Consider the following 23957-nt stretch of genomic DNA (forward strand, 5'->3'; position numbering starts at 1 on the left):
AGAAGCAAAGAGCAACGCGAACAATTTCAACACGAAACAAAAAAAAGAATAAAAACGAATGAAGAGAAACAGGTCTGTGTTTCTACACACAAGTTTGAACATCTGAATCTAAAGAATTCATTCCTCATTCGTTTGAGGTGTGGGGTAATGACAGTTCAGGTTTGTGAAGAGCGTTTGATGTATTAAGTGGATGCGTCTCTTCGTTGGGTCACTCAATCCTTTACTGCCTGACCGTCCTTGTCTTCACACACCGGCGCTTTACCTGAAACCAGAAAAATGTATCAATCAATCAATCAACCTACTTTACAGCAGAGAATGGCATTATGGTGAAAACTACATTTTAAAATATATTAAAATGGAAGACAGTTTCAGTTGGTAACAACATGTTTTAGTCTGTTCCTGACACTAAGCTAACACACGACATAAGACTTCAAAATATATAAAGAAATTAGTGCTGTCAAAATTGGCACGTTTAATGCAGGTTAGGGCTGCACAATTAATCGTCAAAGTCCACTTATGTTATTCTGTGTGCTTAAGATGCTTTTTTTTTGTTTTCTACATGTTATCTTAAGGGTTTTCCCATTGTTTTAATTTTAGTATAACACTATACCATTTATATTTTTACTTTTCTTTTTATAATTTAAAGAAACCAATCCGATGTATAGTTGACATTTGAGGCTTAATACTATATAAACGCACTAAAAGTTTTTCCAGTTAGTGTTTTCAGTTTGTTTATTTTCATATAAAAATACGGCATGCAATTGCATCAAACAATGGTATAAACATCATTCAATGTAAATTGTGATAATCATAATTAATAATCGCAATTAGAATTTCAAGGGAATAATCGACAATTATGAATTTTGTCATAACAGTCATCACAGCTCGAACGCAGGTGATGAATTTTTCCAGTTTAATGGCGTTAAAATACACAATTAATGCAGGGGCAGAGCTAGGGTTGATCACCTCACTCACAACTGCTGCTTCTGTCTCTTATTTCTTGACAAGATTTGCATTCATTTAGACAATGTCTTTACGACTACATCAAATGGGAGACTTTTTGCACTCCAACTTCGCCTCAGCGGCAGGACTCAGGAGCGAGTCAAATGAGTGCGGAAAAGGTACAGGTGATGAGGAGCTTCAGTAGAACATCAGTGAACTGCGGTCAAATGAGATGTATGAAGGTATGTATGATGTATGAGTATGTAGGGTTGTGACGGTTAATCGACGTGTGACAACACCGGTAATATTGGTATCACCGTGGGGGGTGTGGGGTTTCCCTCTTTTGCTTTCCTTCACTTTTAAAGCAGCACTATGTAACTTTTGGCGCTCTAGCGGTTAAACAGAACTGCACACATCCCGCGGAAGAACATTCCAACCGGAGCTACTTCTCTAAGTTTATGTCTATGGCGATTCACGCAGGTATGTGTTACTCCGCAGCGGTGACGACCCGACCAGGCTACAATAGTCCAAATATAAGTACTTATGGAGACTTTTTGCACTCCAACTTCGCCTCAGCGGCAGGACTCAGGAGCGAGTCAAATGAGTGCGGAAAAGGTACAGGTGATGAGGAGCTTCAGTAGAACATCAGTGAACTGCGGTCAAATGAGATGTATGAAGGTATGTATGATGTATGAGTATGTAGGGTTGTGACGGTTAATCGACGTGTGACAACACCGGTAATATTGGTATCACCGTGGGGGGTGTGGGGTTTCCCTCTTTTGCCTTCCTTCACTTTTAAAGCAGCACTATGTAACTTTTGGTGCTCTAGCAGTTAACAAACAGAACTGCACACATCCTGCAGAAGAACATTCCAACCGGAGCTACTTCTCTAAGTTTATGTCTATGGCGATTCACGCAGGTATGTGTTACTCCGCAGCGGTGACGACCCGACCAGGCTACAATAGTCCAAATATAAGTACTTATTATAAGTGTACCGCAGTGATTCGGAATAAGACAAAAAGAGGCGGTTTGGAAGATGAATTCACGATGTACTCGCTCATTATATACATTTTGCAAATTTTGAACACAGAAAAAGTTACATGATGCTGCTTTAAATAGCTTGTAAAAGCAATTGTTTGTTTTTAGTTTGAGTTTTCCCTCTTTTCCTCGCTTTCTTTTGCTCTGAAATAGCTTAAAAGCGGCGTGTGCATTTTACGTTCACTTTTGAATTAGCGTCAATTCAAGAAACAAATTACGACTTCAAACTTGCCTATATATAAATCATAGAACTTTTATTAACAAAACGATTCAAAATACACCATACTATAGGCTGAATAAGAATAAATAAGAAACGTTGAACGTTTAAGAAAGCTTGGAGGCCCGGTATACACCTTGATGTCAAATAAAATAAATTACACAGTTTAAATAAAGTAAAAATCAATTAAATAAGAAACAATGTTTAAAAAAAAAAAAAAAAGATTCCAAAATCGCCTTAGATAAATGGCAAAAGTCGACAGGCTTTTCAAAAGATTGCCAAACATAATCAAATGGGAGACTTTTCAGAAGCGCACTCCAACTTCACCACAGCTTCAGTAGAACAACAGGGAACTGCAGTCAGTTGAGATGCTGTCGAGTCATATGTCAGTAAAAAGGAATTTTCCTGTCCTGTCAGCCGTTCTACTGCGCTCGTAGCATGTGCTCTGCAATTGCACGCACAAATGTGGCGGCACGCACTGTAGCCTGTATCATTCCATATTAAAGCGCGAAAGAAACTACGAGCATGCAGTGTCATTATATTATCGAAAATACGATGCGTGTCAGATCCACATCATGTTCAGCAGTGGCAGCTCTTAAAGTAATAGCAGCCAAAATCCTAATAACCCAGCAGCTGTGATGTCTGTCCAAGGAACAAAATAAAGTTGTAGTATTGGTATCAGTAGGGATATAACGATTAACCGCGAGCCGGTTGAAAATCGATTCAAATATGTGACGATTCAAATCGGTTGAGATGATAAACAAATCGCGATTCATTTAGGTGTAGGAGTTTATATGAATGCATGTCTGAGGGGAACTTGCTGTCTTTAGAAAAGTTTAGATGGTATTTTTTCTTTTCATCTTGCCTCTGTATAATGCACATTAAAGTTCATAAGTGCAGCGCTGCTTTGTTTACAGCGGAAAGCAAGAAACGCTTTAAGCGCCACCTGCTGGCAGAGTAAATCTGCGTCTCATTCAGCTTTGCTGTTTCATGCAGATATTTTTATTTATAGTTTGACAAAACTGAATTCAAACCATTCTGTTTTTGCTTCAAATTTCGAAACTATACAATGTAATTTAGTTTAAAAACTGCTCATGTTGCATGTATGCAGCATCTTTGTTTGGATCAAGATTAAAATGCAGCGGTTGCCTCTAATTTTAAAAGGAAAGAGCACAGACAAAGCCTTAGTTTGTTTATATGAAGAGATTTATTTTATTTGTGTGACTTATTTATTTGATTTGGGGCTTGTTTTAAAATTTCAATTTAGTTTTGTTATTTACATATACATTATATTTAAATTTTGTAATGTAGCAGACATTTTTTTCCAAAGCAATTTACAAATGAGGACAATAGAAGCAATCAAAACCAACAAAAAGAGCAGTAATATGCAAGTGCTATATTAGTATATTATTATAGTATTATATTTCAATTTCACAAAGAAATGTGCAGCATTTTGTCCAAGCAATAGTAAAAGGATACATTTAATTTATAATTTGTCTTAAATCTCATCGTTAAAAAAAATTATAATAAACGTGAAATCAAAATCGTGAATCGTTACATCCCTAGGTATCAGTGATGCTTACCTTCAGTCTTAAAAAAAAAGATGCCACTTAACAAATATTAAAAATATACTATCTTTGTTTCTGTTAATTTGAAGAGTGCATGTGAAATTATTGCAATATAAAAATATATTTAAAAACTTTAATCTTTTTAAACATTAAATTAATTTCAAAGTTATTTTTTTTCAATTGACAGCACTAAAAGAAATACAAAACACGAGTCATCCATACTACTTTTATGGTGCTACTGTTATGGAAGACAAGCCTATACATAATAAAAATGTTGTCCTATTATAACTTGAAAAACAAAAGCATAGGGTTTGGAACAAAATTAGGGTAAGTAAATTACACCTAAATTCATTTTTAGATGAACTATTCCACTAAGCTTATAGCTACAACAAAATTGAACTGCTTAGGAGCTCAAGGTTACAGCGTGACCTCACTGCTAAATGAGACTCCCTCTCAGACACTCACTGACAGCTTGCCCTGCTCTGCTGCATAGGTGGATTCTTTCTGTTTGGGGCCCGCTGCACCCCTGAACTGCTTGCGAATGGCTTCTTCCTGCTGCTCCTGTAGCTGTGTGAGTGAGAGTACATACTCAGGGCTGGACTCAAATTCTCTCTCTGTCTCCCCTTCACTTCCATATGTCTTCTGAGACGCTTGCTGATCTCGCTGTGCTACCCTCACTGATCTTAGACAAAAGAAACACCCGTCTCAAATTCACACAAAAGACATCAATAACAGCTGAAGATGACAAAGTTACAGGCTGTTCACACCAATTCCGATACCAATATGTAACATACAAGGTTCCATTAAAAAAACAATTCCCATCGATGCATATTAAATGCAAATGTGTCATTCTCTGAAAAAGATTTGCATGCAATAAGTGAAATGCACTCTGGCCGTTGATGTGCTCAATGAAAAACTTGCTTGACAAATTATAATTTATAGGGCCACAAACAAAAGTTCTTCTCCGTCCATGCCAATTCACATACATTAACAAAAATAAACTATTTATTAACTTGAAAATAAATTGAAAACCCCCATAAATATCATTATCCTTGAATGGCGAAATGGGTTTTTTTTTTTTTGCATTTATTTATACTCAAAATATAGTAAAACTATAAAAAATTTAAAATATTGAAATTGAAAATAGCTGTTTTCTATTTTCATTCATTCGGAAACATTTCTTTCCATTTAAGAAAGACTTCTTATGTTTAAAATAATATTAATAAGAAATAATTTGTGTAAAAAAATGTTAGTTCAAAAGAACAGTATTCATTAAAAAAAAAAAATATTTTTTGTAACAAATGTAAAAGTCTTGCTGAACGAAAGTATTACGTTTTCTTTCAAAAAAACATTTAGCGAGCCCAGACTTTTGAATGGTTGTGTATAACAAAGCACAGTTAAAATTATATATTATTATAATTAAGAAAATATAATACATTTTTTTGTTATATACTAAAAATTATAATTATGCTAATAACTATAATTATATACTTCTACTAAACAATAATTTTTCTTAGCATGGCTGGAAAAAGAAACCAAGGCCACACTTTCCATTTTATAGCACATCACTCCTCTACCTCTGCCACCAAAGCTGTTATTGTTTGCACTCTTGGTACCAAAAACATCACCCAACAATCAAATATTTAAGGTTTTAAGTTTTTTCAGCATACTGGAAAACAAATTGCAGAAAAAAAAAAGTTTTCCAGAATTGGTGTGAAGGCATTCGTAGAAATGTCATATGCAGGCCCACTGGTAACTTGGATAGTCTAGTGACAGATTTATTTCCAATAAAACTAGAGTTGATTTTTATAATACTATGCATACAATACAAAAAAGTCATTCAGTTGCACTCAGTTACCTTTGCAGGTCAATCTGTCTCTGTGGCGCTGCTCTTTTCGGTTCTGCTTCTTTCTGCTGTTTTGGTGTCTTGCCACTGATTGAATCAGCTGAGGCTGCGGTGGCAGGATCCTGGGCAGGTGCTGCTCTCTTCCGGCCCCGTCCGGCCCCTCCTCCTGTCGTAGCTCCAGCCTCTTTATCTGGTGTGGCAACGCCCGCAGCATTTTTAGGGGGTCGACCACGTCGTGGTTTATTGGCAGGGGGCTGTGACCCTGCTGAGGGGTTTGAAGACACGCTGTTCTCTGTGCCGTCACTCGCAGGAGCAGCACGTTTCTTCCCGCTGGGCTGAGCGGTCTCCTCCTAAAAGAAAGTAAAAAAAACAAACAAAAAAACAAGGTATGATAGAAGTGTGAACATGTAGAATTTTTAGCAGGGCTTAAAATCTAAAAAAACAACATCATGTAACATCATCCTTCTCACAGGCTATAACCATAGATATGTATAGGTAGATTCCCTATTAGCGGGAATGTATGAATATTTATATCTGTAACAGACTTAAAGCTGCAGTCCGTAAGTTTTGCCTCTGTCGCCATCTGTTTAAAAACCTGCAATTGCAGCTGTGTGCGGAAATATCTTCCTTGCGTGGGTTTCACTCCAAGCACAATCATTATTTTAACGTTTCTGTTTATGCGTTCCTTCTGTATTATTACCATTCCGAAACTGGTTTGAGTAGAAAAAATACCGGTTAATGTTTTATTTGCCAATACTACTACTACTACTACTACTAAATACAGCGCTTTCTTCACTCAAAAAAAAAAAAAAAACCTTGCAGAGAGTCCTAGCCTGGTATCTTGCATCTAGTCATATCCAATACAGTATCATCTTTTATAGTGAAATTTTGGCAAATTTTTTTTTAAATGAAAGCAAAAACGGTCAACACTTTAAAGAAATTAAAGTATTTTTTCCAAGATATTTAAAAATGTTTGCTGCATGGTTAAAAATATACACTACTCATATAAAATTGATGTCAATTGATAAAAAAGAAGATAAGCGTAGGCAATACGTCGCCTTTTATTATAACATTCAGAAATAACATTGGCTAAAATACCGGTAAATAAGGCAAAATGTTTTATTTATAATAATATATTTTATATATTATAATGTTTTATTTTATTAAACACAGCTACAGGCTAAACTTAGTTGCCTTCTCTCCACAACAAATCCTCTAAAGTTAACAGTTATATGAACGTCAAGCAAAAACTAATTAATTTAACGCGAAAACGAAGCCTACCTCTCTCATTCGGCTCAAAACCAAATGTTTCCATATTCACAGCATATCTGGATGCTAAAATATTATTTATTATGTAACCTATAGGCTTTGTACTTCACTCACGTTTATCAATGTAACATCATCCTTCTCACAGGCTATAACCATAGATATGTATAGGTAGATTCCCTATTAGCGGGAATGTATGAATATTTATATCTGTAACAGACTTAAAGCTGCAGTAAGTTTTGCCTCTGTCGCCATCTGTTTAAAAACCTGCAATTGCAGCTGTGTGCGGAAATATCTTCCTTGCGTGGGTTGTGCGGTGGCACGGCTCCAGTGCAGATGAATCTAATGTTCTGTACTTTGCAATCACAGATTCTAGCCTACGTCTTGGAATATATGACCCAAATAAGAATTTTCACGGCACGGCTCCAGTGCAGATGAATCTAATGTTCTGTACTTTGCAATCACAGATTCTAGCCTACATCTTGGAATATATGACCCAAATAAGAATTTTCACCATATATTTTCATCTGAACAAGTAACTAACAAGTCTGCTACGTTTGTTCTGACCAACTGAGGAAAAAAGCATTACAATAAATCAATGGTGATTTAATCTAAAGATTGGTTAGCTCATATCACATCAAACCGTGCAAATTATTATTATTGTTATACTTTATTCTCAAATTATTAATGTTAACAACATCAGCATTGCGTGACTGAGTATAGTGTGCATTAGCATGTAGATTTTAATTTCTGTACAGTCTAATCTAATTGTCACACCATTCGAATTTCATATTAAGAAATTATTTTTAACCCAAAAAGCAAACTATGCCTTCGAACAGGTTGTCTTTAAAAAACAAATCTTGTGTAATCCCAGGCTATCTGTAATCAGAAGCACATTTAAAACTGGAATATAATTTAATTTCATTCACATGCGTTTCATAAACGCACAATCCTTTCTGGATTACAATCCGCCATCAAAATGATACATTTAATTATTCTAGCTGCTGTGACAAAAGACTATAAACGATCCGCCACCTGCAGCATCCTCACATGCGACAACTTCTTTATGTTTACAGACGTGACGTAACGATGTGGCAGCACAAAAATATTTCTTATTTTACAGAAATAAATGTTACAGCAACCAGTCAGTACATGTCGCTAATAAGTCTGCATGTTCTGTGTCTCTGAATGTATGGAGTAGTTTCATCTGATACACAAACTCACTTGACTCGTGGTGTTTTCAGCGTCTGCGTCTCAATATATGAGGACATGAACACATGCACTTCATCTTCAGAGCTGATCTTAGAGTCACTTCACCAGCTTTATGCATTTTCATTTGAGAAAAAAATACCATCAAATACACGCTGAAACTAAAACTAAAACACCTTCACGACAAACTGTCAAAAAAAAAAGTCCGGTTTAACTTGAAATTATATGACTGAATATATTACTACTGTATACTACAATGCAATTCTCGAAGTAATAATAATATTATTATTTTTAAGGAATATCATACAACCAAGTTATTTTTTATTATTATTAATTTATACAGTTTTGTTGTGCAGCATCATGTCTGAATAAATAAAAAAAATACAATGTTTTGTTTTAAATTTATTTTTATTTGATTACATTTTAAAAGATTGATTAAATTGTTAAAGTTTTATTAATTCATTTCACTAGACACCATTTTTAATGATAAATTTGTACTGAATCATAAAACACGGAATCCATAAGGAATCAAATGGAAAACATTTAGGGAAAAATAAAATGCATTTTTGCTGCAAGATATCAAGATATTAGAGAGAAAACAATAAAAATAAAATAAAAGTATATATATATATATATTGAAGTATATCAAAGTAGTAGCCCTTGAGACTTATTTTATCCCTTCAGGGAGCCCTCAACTCACAAAAAGGTTGGAGACCCCTGATCTACACTATCCTGGTACTTTTCACGAGCATAGCTATTGCGACTTACCTATGATGAATTTACAGCTGAGCACAGGCATTTCACTCATTGGATACATAATCATCACATTTGCATTGGCTCTACTATTTGAATTTGTGATTGGTTGATTGCAAAATGAAAATACTAAACAGAACAATAAAATAATGTTATTAATGGGTTAATGGCCATTTCAAATAGGCGTTTCAGTTCATTTTATTTGGTTTCCGTTTATGCTCCTGTCAATTTTGTTCATTTCCGGCTTTTGTTTTCTTTCTTTGAACCGGTTCAGATCCCTGGTTTTTAGTGTTTACATGAGATATATTTTACCTTCTTTACAACTCCTGCGTTTGTGATAATAGGGTTCTCTTCATTCTCCCTCGCCCCCGTTTCTGAGGCCTCAGAACTCACATCCCTTTATGATAGAGAAAAAGCAAATTGTGAATTCTTGATAAAGAACCTCTTTCAGTATAGTTTAATCAACACTGGAAAAATGCCACATCACAGTGAATGAAAAGTAAATAAATTCTGATAAGCACAAACCTGCTCTTATTTGTTGCAGGTGAGCTGGGTTGAGAGTTGGTGCTTGCGTTGCTTACTGTGTCAGAGGTGGGGGTTTTAATGTACGGTCGGCGAGCTGTTACCGTTAAAGGTTTGTTCACTGCCCCCAGCACGCCTGTCTGCTTTGGTGGTTGCTTTCGTGGAAATATATGAACAAGTATGTGTAATGTAACACAGTCAAGGCATTCATTTGTTAGTTACATCTTTTCAACAAAAAGAATGTTGATATGTCATCGATCCCTGTGTGCAAAACTCCCAACTACACACTCAACTTTTTTTTGTCTGCTGAACCTAAATTATACATACTTGGAGATTATAATGTTCTCATATTTTAATGTAATGAAAAAAACATTTTTGTTTAATTGTTCATAAGTTTGGGGTAGGTAAGATCTCACTCTCATGCTTACCATGGCTGTATTTAATCAAAAATATTATCAAGAACAGTAATACTGTGAAATATTGCAATTTAAAATAACTGAATGTAATTTATTCCTGGCAAAGCTGGATTTTCAGTGTCACACGATCCTTTACAAATCATTTTAATATGCCAATTTGATCCTCGAGAAAATTTTTTAATTATCAATGTTGAAAACAGTAAGGGCTTTTATATTGTTATAAAGGATTTCAAATAAATACCATTCTTACTGCCTATTTTTGTGTTTTATTTTTTTAAATAATAAATTTTTATATTTATTTGGAACTGCCTTTCTATTAAAAACTGTACAAACTTTTGTTTGCATAAAATATAGAGCGCCTAAATTGCTAAAATCTTTCTTACATAACCTATAACTTACTGTACTCCTCACTTCTAGAAACTCATCAGTGTATTACTCACATACAGTAGCAGATATGACAGAACCTACCTGGATTTTTCCTGTCTGCAAAACTATTTTGGCTTCTGGTGACAAATATTCCTTATCATTGATAAAATCCTGTAGAGAGGGGCAGACAGAATGAGTTTCATTGTAAAGCCACATGTAAAGTGTCACTGCAGTTAGAGTGGTTGTTACCTTATCAGGTGGGGTAAAGAACTTGCTAGGCAGCACAGGATCTTTTGGGGAGTCCAGATGACATGAAGTGCTCTTGTTTGCGATCACAAATAACGCCACATCACACAAAATGTAAAGTTTCTGTAAATACATGAGAACAAGAGTAAAAAACACTGGGATTCAGAAATACAAACATTATGTAGGACAGGTTAATGGTGACAAACCTCATTTGCCTTTGGGTCATCTGGGGCCTGAGCATCTTTTGTTTGTTTGATGTTCTCTACCATCTTCCTCAGGAATGAGTGACTGTTATTCTCATTCTTTGTCATCAACACCTCCAGCATGAACCATAAGCACCTGAAAAAAAAATCTCGTCTGAATTCAATCTAAAACATACATCCTATGAGAACATTAGTGTCTGTCAAATCACTACGTGCAGAAATAAAAAGAGAAGTGCAGTGCAAAAGTCTGTGAACATGTTTGAAACTCATACTCTTTGACGTCTCTGAGCTGCTCCAAATCCTGTGGTTTGGTAAGGTCTGGATCATGAGCTAGAAGATGGATCATGTATGGCACCACATATTCTGGCAGGAGAGACAGCAGCTTTTCTGAAAATCAAACACGCAGGATATTTAGGTCTTGGCCATTCAAGCAATTTCGCACTTCCTCAGTATGGTATGTGTGATACCAAAAACTGTATCTACCATGGGCCATGGGGTTCTGTTTGATGTACTCTCTGCGGACACTGATGTTCTTGAGCAGGCACTGTCTGGCATGAGCACGGCGCTCTTTCACTGGGTCTTTAGCGCACAATGCAAACACAGCCATGTACTCCAGTGGCAACAACAGCTTCACCAGAGCAACATGCAACTTCTGAGCAAAGATCTGGCGCACCTGATAACACTCATCCTATAAAGAGAGGGGAAAGGGAAGGAAAAACGTGAAAATATGTGAAGTTGTGGCTAATATATGCTTTTGTAGCATGTTCTTATATGTCCAGTTATTTGATTGTGTTAATAAGCTGTTTTGTGCTTGTGCCTGTGCTTCTAAGAGTTTTATATATAAATGAATGATTTGGTAGAACAAACTACATTTGGATTTATATATTTGCCAACTGCAAGTGTCACTGTATTTAAGGGGTGCGTTTACATTGCATTGACCAAGGCAACTCAAGACATTGGCATTAATAGCACCATCTTCTACAAGGAAAATAGAGATGCACAATATATTAGTACCATTCAGTTTACATCTTAATATTTTTCAGCTTCGAATTATATTGGATAATTAATTGTCATGCTCATTTCCCCTATTTTTATCTTAACATTTATTTTACCTTAGTTTCTACTTTTAGATTAAGTGAGCATTAGATGACAGGAAAGTTCATCTTTGAAAACACTTAAATGTAATACTTAGCAAATCTAAGAATCAATTTTCCTTTCTCATACTATACACACAATCTAGTTATTCCTAAATTCACTTGCATCATTTAAAGGGATTGATTTTAGTTTACAGGTTTTAGTTTTATTTAGACAAAACAGTACAGAATTTTAAAGCCGGCCATTATCTAAAAAAAATAGTAATTGAATTTTTTAGGTTTCATATGTGTCCAAGTAGTCTTGTGCTCAACTCACATTAATGACAAGTCCACAGAGCTGGAACTGTTCTGGAGTGATGATGTCATGGTAACAGGGCTCTTGTGCCAGTTTCATGATGGCGCTCCCCGCTGCAAGCCTCAGTCGAGACATGTCAGACTTGCTGTGTCCACAAACACGCTTGTTAGGGGCCTATTAGCCATATTAGGGCAGCTTTCGTAATTGTATACAATATCGCACTTGGGATCTTGACACCCAGTTAGTACCTGATCTTTTTCTGCTCGGTAAGGTCTCCCTCGCTGACCAGCATGGCTGAGAGGAGTCTGAGAGTAGAGTTAGCTGATTTGGACAGATTATTCTTCATTCCCAGCAACCAGCGGACCAACAACTTAATGGCTTGCACCTGGCAACACTCGTGCACATTAATACACACACAAATCACCAAGAGATGTTGTTTTCAACCTGATTACTTAAAGGAATTTTACCTTAGCCAGCACTTCAGGAGAAACCTCATCATCAGCTGTCCAGAGCCGCCCATTTTTGTTTCCCACAGACTGAGAGGTAGAGAGGGCTCATTTAACATGCAATAAAACCATTCATAGATGCTCAAAGCAGAACACCACATCAATATGCTCACTCTGTCATTCATCAGAAGGTCCTTCACAATAAAATTGGCTACGATTGCCTTCATGGGTGACGCAAACTGATCCGGGGCCAGCATAGAAATGTGTCCAAGAGAGACAAGCGGAGTGATGAGCTGTTCAGGCACGTCTGCATTCAGACTGCGAGACAATGGCTGGAACAAGAGACAGACAGAAAAGCATGCATGTAAAATTCTCATGCGGCAAAAATTACCTTCTTGTCATTATTGTAATATTCACATAATTTGACAGTCAAAAGTGAGCATTTTAAGAAAAATGTATGCACTTTGATTTACCTCAAATATTTGAGCTAACTGGACCTCTTTGTTGTGAAAAATGGCATGGATGCAGTGGACCGCCTGTTTGGCCTGGTGGGGGGTGCCTCGTTTTGCCTTCTGATGTAGTATGGGAATTAGAGTCCTGCACAAAGATAACAGAACAACGTTTTACTACATCAAACTTTTGTATTTGATTTGAATAAAGCTGACGAGACTTGGTACTGGTTCTAAACAGTTGTGTATGCGCATGTGGGAGTTGTTCATACGAGCGAATCTGTGGCAGTTCTGTCTCAATCTTTTGTCCTGTGTTTCTGAAGATCTGTATTGCTGCTTCTGCCACTTTATCGTCCTCCATCTTCAGACACTGCAGCAAAGACTCGTATGTCTCAGCTGAGTGGAACGCAGTGGGGTGAGTAAATGACAAAACCTAAGGTAGGGACAGACAGAACAGCAAACTTACATTAAAATAAATAACATGACTGCAAATGAGTCAAAGATACTTAGTATTAAGAAGAGCAATAGCCCACATCCAGCAATTCATTTTTATATTAATATAGTAATATTTTTATATGAATGTGATTGTATATCTACATTGTATTTCAAACTCTTATTTCAAAAAAGCCAGAAATCCTGTTTTCCACGATATTTAAACTAGTGCATTTGCAGTTACAAACAGTACCTTGAGTAGCTCAAGTCCAGCACGAATGGCAGTATCAGGAGTTACTCCCTCATCTTCATCGTCAGCAGTGCCCTCAATTGACTTATTTAACAGCTTAACCAGGGCGCTGCACACACACATACACACACATTATTGGTGATCCAAAACGTCTACACAATACCTGCAGTTACACTTTACTCTCACTAGATGTCTCACCCATAACAAGCTATTCAGAGTGTTACACAACCGTTGAGAGGAAAAAAGCACATGGCCCATATTGCACTTATCTCTCTCCCACTCAGTCAGTTTCTCTTCCCCTCTCATTCATGTTCTCGCTTTACATCTGCAGGTGCACTGATATGAGTCCATATCCGATGTTGCTGTTCAAACAAAGTGCATGCATTCTCTGACTGTGCTTCATTCTGCACATCATTTCCGATTTGCTTTTCTGACTTGATTTTTAGGGCTGATTGTCTGCACAGTTATTTTGCAGGTGCAAAAACTGGAATTAATTTGGGCAGTGTAGTCCATGTAAAGTATGTTTACAGTAGTTGTTATAATAACGACTTTTGATAGACAGCATTTGTGAAAAATAATGGACTCATCCCTCACAAAAAAAATATTATAACAAAAAATACAAAAAAATCACCAGTGTTTCAATAAGGTATTTCAAATAAAAATATAATGGCAATTTTTTGCTGGATGCATGTTCATTAATAAAAAAATAAATAAAATAAAATAAAATTCTCATCTGCCATTTGACCTCATCGCCTACCTGATGGCCTCAGAGTCGATGTGCACCGGTGCGATTCTCTCCAGCAGAAATTTCACCATCTCCAGGAATGGGTTTGTGGGCTGCTTGGGGAATGTCAACTTCCGTGTGATTTCCCTCTGGAAAAAAAAAAATACCACTCTTTGATGACTTATATCTGTTATATGTTTAATACTACAACTACTGTTGACTGGAACAGGTCTTAGTTAATATGCATTATATACACATTACATATGAAAACCTATCATGTGAGCTTGGAAAGTGCAGTGTTGAATGTGATTGGTGGAGATAGTGTTTTTAAACTTACCACACACTGTTCAGCCTGTTTACATGAGCAGGTAGGGCTGATGAGTTGCTCAAGCTGAAGACGGAGTTTCTCATCTTCACCCAGAACCTGATTAAACTTCTTCATAAAATCCTGAGCTTTACCTGGATCTGGGAGATTCTCTGAGAATGAGAGACGAATTACACATTGTGAAACCTAATGGTTTTACTAACTATTCATTTACAGGCATATATATATATATATATATATATAGTGTGTGTGCTTACTAGCGATGGTCATAAGTTTTCCAAACATGGCTGTGGTGTTTGCTTCAGACTGCAGGAAGAGAAAAACAACAGTTAAAATTTTTGTTTGTCACTGTATCTGTCATTTGTACTAATGCTTTGGCATGTACAGTAAAATAAATGTCAGTTAAGACAATAAAGCACTTTGGTTAGGACAACACATTCTCAATGTCCCTCAGAACATTTTTTATAAAAATAAACAATATGCGAAGGAAATGGATCACACCTACATGCAAAAACACTTCAAGAAATAAATGCAAGGTTATCGGTAAGAACAAATTTCTTGTCTGTTGTCACGATACTGGAATTTCTAAGTTTGAGACAATACCTTGACAAATATTGGTATTCAATACCATTTGACACCACTGAGAAAAAATTGGCACAACATTAAGGGCATTAAATTCTAACAGTATCAAAGATTCTATGTAAGTATCTAAGGTAATAACAACAATAATAATATTTCTAAGACAGAAATATATTATTATTATTATTGTAATAACTGAAAAACAACAAAAACAAATGATATTTCAAACTACTACATTCTTACTACATTAGTCAAATTAAAATACTTACAACTTAATTTCTTTACTTGTTTGCAAATGCTGTAACTATTAATCCACAAATATGTTGGAAATTATGCTTATGTGATGACATGTAACTGTATCCCCAATAGCTTGTTTAACTCACAACACATGCAAAGACGGAGTTAGCTGCATTTTAATTGAAATGCATATTGTAATGTGTCAACTTGATGTAGAAGAAAAAGTGAGTGTGCAGCAATACTGCAGAAAATTAATATTGAGAATATAAATATACATATATAAGCCTGGCCCTTACAAAGTTCTACAGTAGGACTTCACGAGATTTGGAATACTGCACACAATTCATATTTGTATATTATAGACCTGGTCACCATGAGCTGTCATTACACAGACGTTTTGTGTTCCTCTGAAAAATAATGACAGCATACAGGTTCAAAACAAGAAAATGTGAGTAAATAAGTAAAATTTTTGGGTTAACTATGGCTTTAACAAATAAGGAGAGCATCAAGGTGAATGCGAGTTATCACAGCCTTTTTAAGGTGTGTTTGTGTGTGCATGTTCCAATAATAGAGCCAAATATGTAAGTGAGAGTACTATTATACCATACTATTATTAGAGTATAAGTGTTTGTGTAACTTACTGTAGGCAATTTGTGTAAGTCCAGCAGTTCTCGAGCAAGCCCTCTCAGCATATTCTGACACTTCCACATTTCGTTCAGTGCTCTGAAAAACAATGAGACGTTCTCTGCTTGATATAATTAAACATCAGTGAGATGAGTGCTGTTAATAGATGTACAGTGATACGGTCCAAAACGGTCAGATGAGAACCAGACTCTCTTGACAATCTGCTAAGCTTTTAAAACATTCGATTAAGACTCACTTGACTGCGTTAGTGTCCAGGCAGGCATAAAGGTAGTACAGACACTTCATCTTCTCCTCAGTCTCCAGACTGTGAGGAACCATGTACTGTGCAAAGATCTTTTCCACCAGCAACCTATTATACAAGCACACTTTAAGAACCTGACGCTTCGATATTAGGCATGCTTCATTGTTTAATGTCAATAAACTAGTCAATGAAGCAGATGAAATCATTTGTGTGTACACGTGTGTGCGTGGCTCCTACTTGTCATCTATGCTGTTCTGGTAGTAGATGTGTAAGAGCTTGTCTTTGATCCAGCTGATTTTCAATGCGGACTCCTTCCCGGCCTCATGGTGCAGACAGTACTTCTTATAAAGCTGAGCCAACCCCATCATTGCTTCTTTACGGACACGCCACTGAAACAAAACATGATAATTAAATGTAATCTAAAACACCAGAGGTGTTCTGTGTTTTTCTCAGCTCCCTTTTCATTTACATTCTAAGTAGATTTGAATCACGGCTCCAAGATATATCAAAATAAAAATCGATATTGCAATATAAGTTTATCAAATCACAATGGAATTTATCGTATTTTCCAGAATAAAGGTTATGTTTTCTTAACATGTTGACAAATTCCAAAGCGACTGTATAATGCATTTAAAGCATTATACAGTCACAAAGCTCACATAAAATATGCACATACACAGCATATAAGACAAAAACAAAGTTACACTGCTCAGCAGGTCAGTGTGACCACCGTACCGCCATGGTGTTATTTCAAACAAGTACTTGTGAAGTATGCTGTTATGTATGACAATAAGTGGATATTGGGACACGAGTGTAACAAATAATAGTTTTGCAACCATAGAAGCTAGTGCTGTCAAACGATAAATAGCGATTAATCACATACAAAATAAAAGTTTTTGTTTACATAACATATGGATATGTACTGTGTATATTTATTATATGTATATATATATAAATAAATACACACACATGCATGTATATATTTAAGAAAAATATATGTTGTTATATTAAATATTTATATATAATATAAATTATATAAATATATACATGTAAATAAATGAAAATATTTTCAAAATGTATACTGTATGTGTGTATTTATATATACATAATAAATATACACAGAACACACATATATATTATGTAAACAAAAACTTATTTTGGATGCGATTAATTGTTTGACAGCACTAATAGAAACATTTGGATTTGTGCCGAATGAGAGGGCTACATGAGTGTTTCTGCACCAAGCCGCTCTGAGAGCCTTAAACACTGTATCATGAGCTGAGTGTAAATGAGTGCCATGTCTCACTCTGAAACCTGCAGCACATATTTGCTGGCAAAACAGCAAATTAAAAGTTTGATGGTTTAACATTTCAAAAGAAATTAAGATGCAAATTGTAGCAGTAGTACAGTTGTACTATAAATGCTTTTTTATTTTACAGTTCAAGTCACTTTTGCTTAATATTTTTCATAATTACAAAAAATATATAATTTTTTTTATAGCGGTATTGAAAGTGTCAAAAATAGTGGGCATGTAGGCTTTAAGATTTTTTTCTGTTCACTTTGTTACTGAAAGAGGTTTGAGTTGGTTCTTGTTAAGAGCCAAGTGTGAACACCCAAATTGTTCAGCCAGGAAGAATGGTGCACACACAAAAATAAACTGAAAAATTACTTTTTACTCTAAAGTAAATTATTTATCCACCACTAATAAAACCACCCTAATCATTCTAGAATGATTCATTCTTTCTTTAAAGACAATAGAGTCCTTTTTTCATATTGCAATGTATATCACAGAAAAAAAATCATGCCATTGAGCTCAGATGACTTTAGGGTAACCTTTGCATCTTTCTCACCCTCTTGTCCAACATCCTCTCTCTGACAAACCCCAACAGCTGATCATTCACCAGGTTCAGATCTTTCTTCCCTGCGTTGATGATGGTCACAATGACATCATGCCTGATTGCCTCCTCTGGGTCATGTGATCTCACCTTCAGAAAATCTGAAGTGACAGACAGAGTTACACAAGATGTTTACTAGGGTTGGGTATCAATTCAGATGAACCATCAAATGAAAATGAAACCCTTTTATTTTTTGGCAAACAAAGTGCTGCACAACAGATGTTTACTGTTAAGAAAAAAACAGATGTGATTATTCCTTCAAAAATAAAGATTTATTAATATTTATTAGCAGTAGTAGCATCGAGTCTTAAGACTGCTAAATAGTAATATATTCTGACAGTGGAACGTTAAACTAAACTTTTATTTTGATGGGTTGCCGGGAAGAACTTGCAGCTGCTGTGTATGTGATATGACGGTAGCTTTCTCAAATTAAACGGTAAAATGCTAATGAAGTGACTCTTAGAGCAGCTGGAATGACATTCGTGTTCATATCATCATATAGTGAGACGGCAGAAGCTGAAAACACTGCGAGCATCATCCGCGCTTTAGTATATGTGTAGTAAACAAAAAAAGTGCGCCGCACCATCCGCCATTCATTCATTCATTCATTGTGGAAATCATGGCACCTTATGCGTGATATCAAATGCTTCCGCAGATTTATAGTATTACTATAGCATTTCACCTGAGCATTGTGAATTTCGCGTATGGCCATGATAAGTGCTGAATGAATGACAGGATTTCTGTTGTAACATCGCGCAAGGTAAATAAGGGTGACATCTAGTGGAGAAGACTAATGATAAGATTCACGTTAATCAGATCTTGTTTTAAATGTGTGCTGAAATAAATACTGGAAAAGATCGATTCGCGGCTTTTGAGAATCAATATCGAATCGACGTAATATCGGAAAATCAATTTTTTTGCCCAGCCCTAATGTTTACAAGTCAAGCAATGCTTAAAATGGGGGAAAAATCAGTAGACATCACATTAATCCTGAACACACCAGTAAGATCCTTGGCAAGGTCTGGGTGGTTCATCAGGCAGTGGCTAGCAAACTTTACACACTCCAGTCTCACAGGAACATGGATGTCATTGAATCTTTGGGAGGAAATGAAAAGAAAATCAGAATTCAATAAACCTCAAATTATACATATTCAAAATCTGTCTTTCAGGACAGTTTTTCCAATGGTAGGAATCTCTCACCTTCCCAGAAAGCACTGCCAGAGTGGGCGATTCTGAGTGGCCAGTTCAGAGTCTTTTGCTCCAAAGAGTTTAGCCAACAGTTTCACCACAGCCAACCTCTCCTCTCCATCATTACTCTAAACAGACAACAAAAAAAACATTAGTCTTGCAATAAAAGGGTTTGTATGCAAGCCAATGCGCAAGTAAGTGTATGTACATTAAGTCACCTTCAATTTGAACTCAAGTTGTGGCATCACAGAGACAAGGAGCAGAGGGTCGATTGCAAAGAGCTCCTGAATGAGGTCAAATACATGCTCAGACAGATCACTCACGGAGGACTTTCCCATCACCAACACCTGATTAAAGAACTACAGAGAAAGAGAAGAAAGAGATTAGAGAAGAAAGTCAATACAACATCTGTCATATCATTCTGTCTTCTTAAAAGGAACTGAACTCATTACATCATTGAAATGTACTAAATTCTGAGAGGACAAACGGATGTTTTTGTGACTCACTGAGGCAATGCAGGTTTCGATGGTCTGAACCGTTCTCTTCAGAAGAGTCTTGGCCAGGTCATATGCCTGCTTATTCAAGTTCTAAAGCACAGAAAGAGACAACCACACACTGGTTAGCCATCTGAGACTGGACTGGGAAATGAGACTGGGAAGTAATAAGATGTAGAAAATAAGATTTGCCTACTTTGTGAGCAGGGATGAGGTTGATGAGGATTGTGTCCAGCAGCTCCTGCGTCACTCCATCTCCCTCCATGATGATGGAACTCATCAGGTCCAACATGTGCATCTGCACCTTCTGATTATGGCTGTTACTGGAAGAGGGCAATAAAAGGGTTTGTATGCAATCCGATGCGCAAGTAAGTGTATGTGCATCAAGTCACCTTCAATTTGAACTCAAGTTGTGGCATCACAGAGACAAGGAGCAGAGGGTCGATTGCAAAGAGCTCCTGAATGAGGTCAAATACATGCTCAGACAGATCACTCACGGAGGACTTTCCCATCACCAACACCTGATTAAAGAACTACAGAGAAAGAGAAGAAAGATTAGAGAAGAAAGTCAATACAACATCTGTCATATCATTCTGTCTTCTTAAAAGGAACTGAACTCATTACATCATTGAAATGTACTAAATTCTGAGAGGACAAACGGATGTTTTTGTGACTCACTGAGGCAATGCAGGTTTCGATGGTCTGAACCGTTCTCTTCAGAAGAGTCTTGGCTAGGTCATATGCCTGCTTATTCAAGTTCTAAAGCACAGAAAGAGACACAACCACACACTGGTTAGCCATCTGAGACTGGACTGGGAAATGAGACTGGGAAGTAATAAGATGTAGAAAATAAGATTTGCCTACTTTGTGAGCAGGGATGAGGTTGATGAGGATTGTGTCCAGCAGCTCCTGCGTCACTCCATCTCCCTCCATGATGATGGAACTCATCAGGTCCAACATGTGCATCTGCACCTTCTGATTATGGCTGTTACTGGAAGAGGGAAAAGTCCTGATCAAAAAGAGTACAGTTGCGTAACAGAAGAGACGATTAAACTCACTTAAAATTAAACTCACTTGATGACAGAAAAGAGGGTTTTGAAGAGCTGGATGAAGATCTCATTACAGTCCTCCAATTCAAAACAGATGTTGTAGGACTTCACCCATGCCAGGTTCTGTGCAAATTAAAGGTCAACATATTAGCTATGACAATTAAACTACATGCTTAATCTTAAATGAAAAACAAACTGGTAAATATTGCTGCTATGTGGCTAATAATCCAACAAGACTGAAAGTACATTTAAGACATGCACATATAAACAACCAGTTATTTGTAAAAACACAGCAAAGAAAAGCTCACCTCTAGTAAGTAAAAATATCTGTTGAACTGAGGGCTCTTGGTATCCTCTAATCCCTTCAACTGCCGCGTAATGAAGAGAAAAATTTCCTAGATAGAGTATAAGAGATCAGTTTTTAATCATACATTTTTAGTGAGCCATAAGCAAGAGGTCAGTTTATCAAAGTAATATGCGAGATATGAAATTTATGTTTTGAGCAGTACATGTCATACCTTGAGCTTGTCATGTGAGGTGTATGGGGCCTCTGGAGCATAAATCCTGAAGATGTCAGCAAGACAGCAGGCCACAAGTAACCGTACATCCTTGTTGGGGTTTCGCAGGAAAAACTCAGAGGCCAAGTGAAGAGCCAAAGCCAAGTACTGCTGCTTTTCCTCCTCTGAGTCTTGATCCATGTCCATATATGTCTTGACCACCAGCTATAAGACAGAAAGGTGTAATTTAATGCCGGTTTATGGTTTCTCTCAAACTATTTAATTAATCATTCTGTAAAAGGCAAATCTCTCTATCTGCTTTTATACCTACCTGCTTATAAATATAAAACCTATTTAACAAGTTTAAACACACACACAAAAAAAGTGCATTTCTCATGAATTTAACAGAAAACTTTAAGACATAACCACTATAACAAATCCCAGCAGCAACTGGACACAGTTTTTCAGGTTAATAGCTACAGCATTACATTAACAATCAATAAATCTGCATCAATGAAGTGAAGGGAATGCATTTATCTACCTTATTTTTAAAGGTAAGAACTAGGGCTGCACGATAAATCGCATGCGATATTTAACGTGCATCTTGTCAGTAAAGCTATTCTCTAATCAGCGGTAAATCTCCATCACGTGCGGGCTTTCACATGGAGCAGCATTAACTACACAGAGCTACACTGTTCACCGACAAGCTGCGCAAAATATGATCGTGGTTTTGCGCAGCTTGTCAGTTAACAACTAATGTGTAGTTAATGCTGCTCCATGTGAAAGCCCGCGCAGGTGATGGAGATTTACCGCTGATTAAAGAACCGACTTTACTGACAAGATGCTCATTAAATATCGCATGCGATTTATCGTGCAGCCCTTGTAAGAACATTATATTATTATAGTTATCATTAACAAAATGAGTTAAGTGCACAAACAACTTTTACTGCATTTTGCAAACATATGAATTGCTACCAAATCATCACACACCGTTGCAGCGGCAGATGACTACTCTTAGACATGACTGAGAGAACAAGACACTGAAACTGACAGTCCTCAAAACCCTGCCTGTGGCAGGAAGCAGTAAAACACCACTCTTTCCTCCATCTCATCAGCACAAACTCTACAAGCTTTAGGCTAAGTTTAACCAATGCATTTTCATTTTAAGCTGCATAACTTTGCCACGGTTACGCCTGGCATCCACACTACTCCAGAGTTTTCGACCCTCGAAAATGGAGACTTTTGAAAACAAAGGCATGGCTGCCCACTTTCGCTCCCTGATTGGGTCTTCTGGGTCAAAATCATACTGTCCATTAGGACTTGTTAGCTAATTTTAGTTTATTTTATATTTCTTTAAACAGAAAGTTACGCCTGGCATCCACACTACTCCAGAGTTTTCGACCCTCGAAAATGGAGACTTCTGGAAACGTTGCAGACACCGTTTTAGTTTAAAAACTCCAGGGTAGCATTTCAGTGTAGACTAACTAAAATGGAGACTTTTGAAAACAAAGGCATGGCTGCCCACTTTCGCTCCCTGATTGGGTCTTCTGGGTCAAAATCATACTGTCCATTAGGACTTGTTAGCTAATTTTAGTTTATTTTATATTTCTTTAAACAGAATCATAATTTCTATTCATTTTCCATTGATTTACACGATATGATGAGCATTAGCGGCTTTCAGCATTGTCTGCTTGTGTTTTAAAATGAAAACGCACTAGTGTAAATGTAGCATTACACAGCCAATACAGAAAGAGGAATAACACAGAGTCAAGGTCCTTGCACACCGAGTCTGAAATTTTCTTATATGTTTTTCATATTCGTCATCCTAAAAATTCGTCTCACACAGAAACTTTGCACACTGAGTCCGATACTTATTAATCAGTTGCGAAAAAATTTGCAAAAGAGTACTAAATGGAGTCTGCAAGCAGTGAGGATGATTTTGTTGCCCTCTTGCTTCTTAAAACGAAAAAAAGAAAGGAAATATTGGGTCCATCCAATCCTGAGATATAGAGGAGGAGGAGAGTTTCCCCTCCTTATTAAGGAGCAGTGGGATTATCACGGGCGATTCTAAGATTACTTCAGGATGTCAGTGGCTCAGTTTGATGCTTTGCTAGTGATACTAGAGCCACATATTAAAAAGAAGACCACCAATTTCTGTGAACTCCGTGTGCAAGGATCTTTACGGTGCTTTGTACTGCAAGATGAAGTGGATTAACAAGACAATCGCCATTCTGGATTTTGTCGTTTGCTTGTACGGTGACTGAATTGTCAAAACACCTCTCAAAATGCTTACTACAGATGCGAAAAATGCAGAAAACCAAACCTGATCCAAATTTTTTTTATGACGGATGAAAGTTTCGGAGGCAGTGTGTAAACGTGATTGACAACGTGAGGTTGTATTTATTTTTCAACGAGCAAACATTTTGGACTCCTTAACTTTTACTGCTGCAACTTGGCAAAATAACAAAAACTATTTTTTTCTTCTTGTCAGAGCCAAAAAACATGTTTGTTTTGTAACAGGTGAA

General features: G+C 36.6%; 1 protein-coding gene across 1 annotated transcript; it reads right to left on the bottom strand.

The window, feature by feature from the left end:
* Nucleotides 1-205: 205 nt before the first annotated feature.
* On the bottom strand, nucleotides 206-21653 carry pds5a (PDS5 cohesin associated factor A). The gene is made up of 31 exons (XM_016229059.1): nucleotides 21454-21653; nucleotides 21244-21330; nucleotides 20961-21058; nucleotides 20083-20209; nucleotides 19899-19979; nucleotides 19611-19751; nucleotides 19405-19520; nucleotides 19205-19299; nucleotides 18160-18305; nucleotides 16547-16698; nucleotides 16304-16417; nucleotides 16065-16146; nucleotides 14865-14913; nucleotides 14620-14759; nucleotides 14316-14431; nucleotides 13562-13667; nucleotides 13149-13309; nucleotides 12901-13024; nucleotides 12601-12759; nucleotides 12449-12517; nucleotides 12230-12366; nucleotides 12003-12126; nucleotides 11076-11280; nucleotides 10865-10979; nucleotides 10596-10728; nucleotides 10393-10512; nucleotides 10246-10314; nucleotides 9365-9516; nucleotides 9152-9236; nucleotides 5624-5961; nucleotides 206-262 (listed from the first exon to the last, which is right to left on the bottom strand). Exons 1-31 carry the CDS (start codon nucleotides 21637-21639, stop codon nucleotides 259-261), a joined length of 3831 nt encoding a protein of 1276 aa, XP_016084545.1. The 5' UTR covers nucleotides 21640-21653; the 3' UTR covers nucleotides 206-258.
* Between the last annotated feature and the right edge of the window lie 2304 nt (nucleotides 21654-23957).

This window comes from Sinocyclocheilus grahami, unplaced genomic scaffold (genome assembly GCF_001515645.1).
Source record: "Sinocyclocheilus grahami isolate Dianchi unplaced genomic scaffold, SAMN03320097.WGS_v1.1 scaffold346.1, whole genome shotgun sequence".
NCBI lineage: Eukaryota > Metazoa > Chordata > Actinopteri > Cypriniformes > Cyprinidae > Sinocyclocheilus > Sinocyclocheilus grahami.